Source organism: Jaculus jaculus, chromosome 4 (genome assembly GCF_020740685.1).
Source record: "Jaculus jaculus isolate mJacJac1 chromosome 4, mJacJac1.mat.Y.cur, whole genome shotgun sequence".
NCBI lineage: Eukaryota > Metazoa > Chordata > Mammalia > Rodentia > Dipodidae > Jaculus > Jaculus jaculus.
Window position 1 is genome coordinate 116,563,479 of NC_059105.1, and position 9,802 is coordinate 116,573,280.

Sequence of the window (9,802 nt, forward strand, 5' to 3'; positions counted from 1 at the left end):
TGCAGCCATTGTGGAAATCAGTGTGGAGGTTCCTAAAACAGCTAAAGATTGATCTACCATATGACCCAGCTATAGCACTCCTAGGCATATATCCTAAGGACTCATCTCATTTCCTTAGAAGTCCATGCTCAACCATGTTTATTGCTGCTCAATTTATAATAGCTGGGAAATGGAACCAGCCTAGATGTCCCTCAACTTACGAGTGGATAATGAAGATGTGGCACATTTATACAATGGAGTTCTACTCAATGTTAAAGAAAAATGAAGTTAAGAAATTTGCAGAAAAATGGATGGATCTGGAAAGGATTATACTAAGTGAGGTAACCCAGGTCCAGAAAGCCAAGCACCACATGTTCTCCCTCATATGTGGATCCTAGCTACAGATGATTGGGCTTCAGTGTGAGAAGGAAAATACGTAGTAGCAGAGGCCAGTAAGTTAAAAAGGAGATATAAAGGGAAGAGAAAGGAAGGGAATAGTAATAGGTTGGTATTGTATATATGTAACTACAATGATTGAGATGGGGTGCTAAATTGATGGGAGAATGGAATTTCAAAGGGGAAAGTGCGGGGTGGGGGAGTGTATTACCATGGGACATTTTTTATAATCATGGCAAATGTTAATAAAAATTGTGAAAAGATAAGAAATAAAATTAAAAAAAAATAAAACTAAAAAAAACAAGGGGGAAAGTGCGGGGGGGGGGAGGAAGGGTATTACTATGCAATTTTTTTATAATCATAGAAAATGTTAATAAAAATTTTGAAAAGAAAAAAAAAAAAAGAGCCCACAATACATGGAGGGTTACTTCATGTTCATGAACCAGAAGGCCCACTGTCATTGATAAGTCCTTTGGCTCTAAGGAGTCAGTGAACTTTCAATTTTAAAATCTTAATAATTTCCCTTACAGAGATTGATGAGCTGAGCTCAAAGTCCATGTGGAAATCAAAAGTTTCTATATAGCCCAGTCAATCATAAAAGGGAAAATAAACTTGGAAGACTTATTAAAAAAAAAAAAAAAGTCTCTAAAAAATTATCTTTCTCTGTTAGAGGAACAAAGTCCTCTGGCCCTGGGTGGAGACATGATATTCTCAGCTACCTAAAAAAAATAAAGACCATGGTCCTTCCTCCACTTAGAGTCAACCCAGGGCTGAAGAAATGGCTTAGCAGTTAAGGCACTTGCCTGCAAAGACTAAGGACCCATGTTCAACTACCCAGATCCCACATAAGCCAGACACACAGGTGATGAATGCACAAGGTCACACATAGTGGCACACACATCTGGAGTTCAACTGCAGTGGCTGGAGGTCTGGTGCACCAATTCATTCCCCACCCCCATAGACAAAAAAGGATTAATACAACTAGACTTGTCAATCACCTGGTCAAGACACCACCCCTCACCTAAGGACATGGTGAGGAGATAGAAGGAACAGTTATGCCCCAGAAACTCCTCCCTCAGTGTATCTGCTTGCAGATCTTCAATAAGCCTGCCCTCTTTTCTGAGTTCCAACTAAAAAAAGCAAAAGTTTTCTTTTCTCGTTTTCTATCTTGGCATTGTGGCTGAAATTCTAAGCATACCTGCCCTAACCCTCTGAGCTTCCTAACTGTTTTCTCAATAAAATCTCCTTTGCTTTACTCAACAAAAGAATGAAAACATTACTTTCCCTTGATCAGATGTTTTAACTCTTCAAGTTAAGGCGAAAATAGAAACCAGCAGGTATGTGCCATGATTCAATGCTTCTTAGGCTTTAGGTGCCCCAAATGTAGAGAACCCAGGTCTTTATTCAAGCTAGGCAAATGCTTACCACTGAGCTACATTCCCAGTCCACAAAGTAAATCTGTTATCAACTGTACAATTGATAACCTGGAGGTAATTCTAGTGGTATACCAAGGAATACTTTTATTTTAATCAGACATCATAAACTAGTCATTAAAATGCTAATTTAAGGAAGAAAAATACAAATTAAGACACACAAACACCTTTTATTTCCCTGTTTCACAGCATGGGAGAAGTTTGCGCTCATTCTACATACGTTTAGTGAAGAAACTGTAGGGTCTGTGCTGCTGGCCCATCAAGTTACTGGGAGAGGAAAGACAGCATTGTGTCTGCAGGGCATGGCTGAACCTGCTGAAATAGTGGTTGTCTCTGGTTCCCTGTGCCGACAAAGAGCCTGTAAGAAGATAAGAGTTAAACTTTTCGTCAGAGGCTGTACAACTATGGAAAAACACTGCAGCACCAGATCACTGTTACTAATAAAAAATAAGTCACTAAAATCCTGACCTTTTAAGAACTGTATTTCAAAACATCTTTAAAACCTAAAACCTAACTTTTAGCTGATGACAACTGTTGCAGTCAGGTTCACATTGCTGGCAGAAAACACCCAACCAAGAGCAGCATGTGGGGAAAAAGGTTTATTTTGGCTTACATACAGACTCTAGGGGAAGCTCCATGATGGCAGGGAAAAACGATGACATGAGCAGAGGGTAGACATCACCTCCTGACCAACATCAGCAGGAGAATGTGCCAAACACTGGCACAGGGAAGCTGGCTATAACACCCATAAGCCCAACCCTAACAATACACTGCCTCCAGGAGGCATTAATTCCCAAATCTCCATCAGCTGGGAACCTAGCATTCAGAACACCTAAGTTTATGGGGGACACCTGAATCAAACCACCAAAGAAACCTAAATGCCCTGGTGAGAGAAACTATAGCTCATCCCTCCCAATGACCGCATGCAGAATGGCTTTTTCCAGCTCTCTGTCAGCTGGTCTACATGGAAAGGGTATTCAGCTCAGTTCCAGCAGAATTTTTCAGTAGCCTTGCAGCCCACATATGTGGGGGTCATACCATCTATTCCTGGTGGGAAACCAAGGGCCTCGGCAATGGCCTATAATGTTTTGGGGGGCATCAGGAACTTCCCTGGCCAACAACTCACTAAAAGTTATAGAAGGTATCCCATCCCCTGGCACTGAAAATTTTCTACAGCTCCTGAGTGTTCATACCCTTATATCAATGCTACTCTCACTTTTGGCAGAGAAGCTTCTCTTTTCAGATGGCAGTGACCTTGGGATGACTCAGAAGGCATCATGGTGCTGGGAAGAAGTGACAGGAGTGATCAGCACTGCAATATCTCTAGCACACCTTCCAAGGCTCAGGGTCTATTGCAGAAGAAGTGGCGGAAAGAATGTAAGAGCCAAAGGAAGGGTAGGAATCCTTATAACGTGTTCCTCCATACACAAAATGGCCTGGATATCCATGACCTCACAATGCCTGACACTACCTACACAAGACTATCAAAATAGGAGGAAAAGATCATGACATCAAAATAAAAGAGAGACTGATTAAGAAGGGGAGAGGGATATGATGGAGAGTGGAGTTTCAAAGGGGAAAGTGGGAGGAGGGAGGCCATTACCATGGGATATTTTTTATAATCATGGAAGTTGTTAATAAAAAAATTAAAAAGAGAAAAATATAAATGAATTAATTAACTAATTAAAACTCCAAAAAACATTCTACTATTCAGTCTAACGTTCCCCCACTGAGCTACTTCAGCTAACTACTCTACTATTAAATCTTTCAGGAAAGGTGGGTTAGTACACAATCCTCACCATTGCTGAGAGCAGTCTTCAATGCCAGAACAGAAGCTGCAGCTGGAAAGGTGTTTACAGAAAGCTGCCTGGACAAGAAATGACCTGTAAATTGAAAAGAAAAATATATATAAAGAGGACTGGAGAAACAGCTTAGCAGTTGTTGCAGTCAGATCTACAGTGCTGATAGAAATCACCCAACCAAGAGCAGCTTGTGGGAAAAAGAGGTTTATTTTGGCTCACAGGCTCGAGGGGGGAAGCTCCTTGATGGCAGGGAAAACGATGGCATGAGCAGAGGGTGGACATCACCCCCTGGCCAACATAAGGTGGACAATACAATAGGAGAGTGGGCCAAACACTGGCATGCGGAAACTGGCTATAACAGCAAAAAGCCTGCCCCCAACAATGCACTCCCTCCAGGAGGCTTTAATTCCCAAATCTCCATCAGCTGGGAATGTGGCATTCAGGACACCTAAGTTTATGGGGGACACCTGAATCAATCCACCACAGCGGTTAAGGCGCTTGCCTGCAAAGCTGAAGGACCCAGGTTCGATTCCCCAGGACCCATGTAAGACAGATGCACAAGGTAGTGTATGCGTCTGGAGTTCATGTGCAGTGGCTAGAGGTCCCGGCATGCCTATTCTCTCTCTAGCTACCTTTTTCTGTATATCTCTCTCAAATAAATAAATAATATAGATACATTTATAAATATATATATATGAATATATATGTATACACACACAAATATAAAGATACATTTCTGCATGAAAAAGATTTAAATAGTAATGCCCACAGAACATTACCATCTATAGAATAAAAGGACTAAGATAATTTAATGATTTCTAGGCACTATAACTACTTGCCAAGTAGCTGACATTGTGCCTCTTTTCCAATCTTCTCTCTCACATCCACCCAGTTTCCAAGCCTCAGAAGTCAACCCAGTTAGATGCACCCTTTCTGTGGTCCAGCTGGCCCTTCCTTGTAAGGTCTCCTCATAACCCAGCCACAGGGTAACAACAGTTTCCAATCTTCCCCCTCTAACTCATCACCTTCCCAAAATATCAAATTTAGGCACTTCACAACTCAAACAGACATTTTTATTGGTTCTCTACTACCTGCAAAACACTTTTAAAATTCCTTAGCACAAGCCAGATGTGATGGCTCATGCTTACAATCCAAGTATTCAGAAGGGGCATCAGCTCAAGGCCATCATAATTTACAAGAGGCTATGACCCCTCTCCCAAAAGAACCTTCTCAGCATTCTGCAGGGCAGCCACATAGCCTTCCACCCCAATCTCATGCTGCCCCTCCCTCCTCCGTCTCCCTCTAGCCATGTTGGACCTCTAGTAAGTACTGAACTCACTTTGCTCTGGTACAGATCTGGTCCTCCACTAAAATCTCCTGGTTGTTGACACATCAGCTCTTGGTGAAACCTCCCGGGTCCCAACATTCCCTGTTCCCCCAGGAGTCTCTACAGCACCAGGCTGACTATATCCACTACATGCCTTCACAGCATGGTAGTTCACAAGAGGCTCGGATGCACTGATGGGCAACTGATTTCTGGGAACAACTGGGTACTAACAAGCACCAGAATAAAATTGAAGCTCTACTGCCCAGCACATATAAACATTAACTCAAAACAGGGTGAAATTTAATGGTAAGAGCCAAAACTATAAAGCTCCTAAAAGAAAACATGGGGTAAATCATCATGACCTTGGGTTTGGTAGTTTCTTAGATATAACACTGAAAGTACAAACCACAAAACGAAAAACAGGTTAAGAATACCATCAAAATTTAAAACTGTATTTAAAGACAGGGGATACAGCTCAGTGCTGGACCCCAAGTTTGATTTCTAGCACTGCCAAAACAAAATGTGCTTCAGAAAATATTACCAAAGTCAAACATGGGGGCTGGGAAGCTGGTTCAGTGGATAAAGAGCTTGCCACACAGGCATGAAGACAAGAGCCCCAGAACCCACGTAAAATGTCAGGTGCTATGGCCCACACCTATAATCCCAGTGCTGCGGAGGTGAAGACAGAGAATCCCTAGGTCTCAATGGCTAACTAGTCTAGTTCAATCAGTGAGTTCTCAGCTCAGCAAGAGACTCTTAAGTCTAAAAGAATAAGGTGGGAGTGGAAAGACTCCCAGGGTCAACCTCTGGCCTGCACATACATATGTGCACCCACACACATATGTACACACACACATAATACAACACACACAAAACAAGTCAAGCGTGCTGGTACCTGCCTATGATCCCCCAGCACTTAGGAGGCTACAGGAGGGTGGCAAGCTGGAGGCTGGCCTGCGCTACATACAGAGTAAGAATATGTAAAAAAATACAAGTGTTCAAAGACAACACAACGAACGACTATATATATACTGCTAAGACCTCTTACAATTCAGTAAGAAGCCAATCCAACTTAAAAGTGAACAGAAGAAGGTGGTCCTAGTGGTGTATGCCTGTACATCCAGCTACCTGGGAGTCTGATTCAGAGGGACTGAAAGTTCAGTATCAGCCTCAGCAAGTTAGTGAGAGCCTGTCTCAAAGTCAAGAGACTAAGGAAGACTAAGGATTAATGGTGGAGAACCTGCCTAGCATATATGCAAGGCCCTAGGTTCATTCTCCAGTACCAAGTTACAAAAAAAAAAAAAAGAAGGCAGGGAGGGACAGAGGGAGGGAGAGATGGCTTAACAGTTAAGGCACTTGCCTGCAAAGGCAAAGCCAGATGCACATGGTGGTGCATGTGTCTGGAGTTCTTTCACAGCGGCTGAAGGCCCTAGCATATACATTTATTTTCTTGCTCAAATAAATAAATAAAAATATTTCTTTCAACTCAAGAGATGGCCTAGCAGTTAAGGCACTTGCCTGCAAAGCCAAAGAACCCAGGTTCAATTCCCCAGAACCCACGTAAGCCAGGCACACAAGGTGGTGCATGCATCTGAAGTTCGTTTACAGTGGCCAAAGGCTCTGGTGCACATTCTGTCTCTCAAATAAATAACTAAGAGACTCCTTTAAAAAAAATACACACACACACACGCACTTCTTTTAAAAAGAAAAGAAAGAGAGTAGTAGTTAAAAGCACTTACTATGAAGGTGTGACAACCAAAGTTTGGATTCCCAGAACGATGCAAAGCAGACATATGCCTACACATATGCATGCACACAAACACACATAAAATTTACAAAAATTAATATTCTATTTTTTATTCAAGAGAGAGAGAAGCAGAAAAAGAGAATGGGTGCACCAGGGCCTTTGGCCACTGTAAACAAACTCCAGACGCATGCGTCACCTTGTGTATATGGCTTATGTGGGTCCTGGGGAATCGAACCTGGGTCTTTTGGCTTTGCAGGCAAGTGCCTTAACCACTAAGCCATCTCCCCAGCCCTTAATTTTTTTTAAAGGACAGATATTAACAAGTACTGGTGGGAATGTAAAATGCTCCAGATACTTTGTAAATAGTCTGGAAGTTTCTTAGTTAAGCATGGAATTAAATTAAATTAAATTAAATTAAACAGCAATTTCACTCCCAGATATATACACAAGAAAAGACAGAAGTATAGAAAAAAATATGACCCACTGTTTACAGTAATGTTAGAACAGCCAAAAGGTGAAAACATCCCAAGTGTTATCAACTGATGAACAGATAAATTGTGGTGTACTGACATATTAGCATGGGTAAACCCCACAGCACTGCTAAATGGAAGAAGTTAGTAAGAAAAGACCACATGGCATATGATTCTATTTATGATAGAGAGATGGGAAATTGATAGCGGCTGTGTACAGCTGGGGGCCAACAGCTAAAAATGTAGATTTGCCTTTTGGGGAGACAGAAGTGCTCTAATATCGATGGTGACTTATGCACAAATCTACAAAAAAAAAAATCTAAAAACCCATTTTTTAATATTTTTTTGTTTGTTTATTTGAGAGCAACAGACAGAAAGAGGCATAGAGAGAGAGAGAGAGATTGGGCGCGCCAGGGCCTCCAGCCACTGCAGGCGAACTCCACACCATGCTCCCCCTTGTGCATCTGGCTAACGTGGGTCCTGGGGAATCGAGCCTTGAAGTGGGGTCCTTAGGCTTCACAGGCAAGCGCTTAGCTGCTAAGCCATCTCTCCAACCCTAAATTACACATTTTAAACAGGTGAATTGTATGGTATGGGGTACATGTCAATAAAGGTATTAACCAAAAAGGGAGTGGGGTTGCTCAGCTACACAAGAGAGAGAAAAGGCTTTGGAGCAAGGCATTATGGGTGTAAAGCTTTATGTATCAGTCTGTGAACAAGTTTCTCATGTCTGAGCCATAATCCTCTAATACACACACACACAATTAAAGACGTGTGGTGCTGCACATCTGTTAATTCTACGACTGGGTGGCTTAAGCTGGAGGATGGAGTTGAAAGCCAGGCTTGGGTACAACCTGGACTCAAAAGCAAGAATAAAATGGCAACAGAACATATATGCCAATAAAGACAATGTAAGAAGGAAGTGATTTTTTTTTTTTTTTTGCAAAGTATAAACGGCTGAAAGCAGACATGCATCCTAGAATGCAGTTAAGGGGTGTGAAAAGCTACTGTGTGCTATGTGACAGAGCCCGTGAGAGAAGAGGAGATGGTCCTGACACGGACAAAAGAAACCACTGTTTGAATCGGATTTTCCACCCAGTGATTCCACGTCAAATTCTGTAGCGAAATGAGTTAACAAACTTTCAGAGGCTTAAGTCTTTGCGTTTCGACATGGCCAATGTTGTGCTGTGGACTTAACAAGTCAACTCACGAAGCCGTTCCCGTAGGTCAACCTCGCGCCCGGGACGGCCGCCCGCCCGCCCGCCCTTCCGGGCTGCGCTCGGCTAACCAGGGCGACGGCCAAAGCTCCCCCGCACTCGCGTCGCCGCCGGCGCGGCGGGGCCGCCGGGGAGCCCGCGCTCGCAGCGGAGGCTCGGCCTCGACATCGCCCCTCGGAGCTGCTCTCCGGGAGGGGACCCTGGCCAGCCCCCACTCCTCCGCCGAGCACGCCGCAGCTGCTCTGTGGAGCTTCTGCAAAGAGCCTCCACGAACAGCATCCAGCCCACCGGCCGCGCGACCCTGACAGGGAGAAGGCCCGCGAGCTCGCGCGGCGGCCCGGGCGGGCAGGCGGCGGCGTGGCGGGCCGCGCGGCCTCCCGCCTCCGCGCCTCCCCGGCAGGCCCCCCGCCCGCGCTGCCCGGGCCCCGCTCCCCGCGCTCACCCGGCCGCACGCCGCCCAGCGCCGGAAGACGGCTCGCAGCGCGCACGGCCGCCGCCATGCTGGAGGCCGGAGCCCGAGCCGCGCCGCGCCGCAGCCTGCCTCAGGGTCGGCCTTCGCCGCCGCCCGCCGCGACGGCCCCTCGTCACACGACCGGCGGCAGCCCGAGGCGACGTCCTCGACACCCGAGTCACGCCGCAGCGCACACAGCGGAGAGAGAGGGCCGTCCGGAGGGACCGCACGGTGACGTGCGTCAGGCGCAGCGGAGGACAGCCCGGTGTGGGTCCTCGCCTAGGACCCGGGGCGGGGCGGAGCGGGCGGGGCGGGGCGGAGCGGGCGGGGCGGGGCGGAGCGGGCGGGGCGGGGCGGAGCGGGCGGGGCGGGGCGGGGCGGGGCGGAGCGGGCGGGGCGGGGCGGAGCGGGCGGGGCGGAGCGGGCGGGGCGGAGCGGGCGGGGCGGGGCGGAGCGGGCGGGGCGGGGCGGGGCGGAGCGGGCGGAGCGGGCGGGCGGGCGGGGCGGGGCGGGGCCGCATCTCTAGCAGGGAAATCTGTTCTGCTGGCAGGTGCTCAGAGTCAAGGTCGCACTGGAGTCTTGAGTCTGGAGGTACTGCCGAGCAGCGGAACCAAGTACGAGGAGGATCCAAGAGGTCAACGAGATCCACGAAATGAAGAACGTTCAGATACCCCACCTCCATTAAAACTTGAAGTTTTGTTTTTTTTCGAAGCAGGGTCCCACTCACCCAGGCTGACCTGGAAAGTGACTCTGTAGCCCCAGGCTGGTCTCAAACTCGCTGTGATTCTCCTACCTGGCTCAGCCTCGAGTGCTGGAATTGATCAAGGCGTGTGCCACCACGCCCGGCCTTAATTTATTAAGCATTTAAATTGCTTTGATTTCATATGCATTCATGTGTTCATTAACACACATGTACCTGCCTTAGGGCATAGTTTTCCCTCAGTTGAGGCTTGGGTTTAAGTCATCCTTGCTTGCCCAAA

At 46.4% G+C, this 9,802-nt stretch overlaps 1 protein-coding gene across 2 annotated transcripts in view; it reads right to left on the reverse strand.

Moving 5' to 3' along the window:
- Mrps5 (mitochondrial ribosomal protein S5) overlaps positions 1-8,882 on the reverse strand; it is a 40,735-nt gene extending 31,853 nt beyond the window's left edge. Inside the window, exons 1-3 of one of the 2 annotated variants that reach the window (XM_045147615.1) lie at positions 8,814-8,882; positions 3,608-3,691; positions 2,029-2,166 (exon numbers count right to left, since the gene is read on the reverse strand). In XM_045147615.1, the coding sequence (XP_045003550.1) occupies positions 2,029-2,166; positions 3,608-3,691; positions 8,814-8,871 (280 nt within the window). In that variant the 5' untranslated portion in view covers positions 8,872-8,882. Of the gene's footprint in view, positions 1-2,028; positions 2,167-3,024; positions 3,082-3,607; positions 3,692-8,813 lie in introns of those variants that run through there. The other variant, XM_045147616.1, reaches the window with a different exon arrangement.
- Between the last annotated feature and the right edge of the window lie 920 nt (positions 8,883-9,802).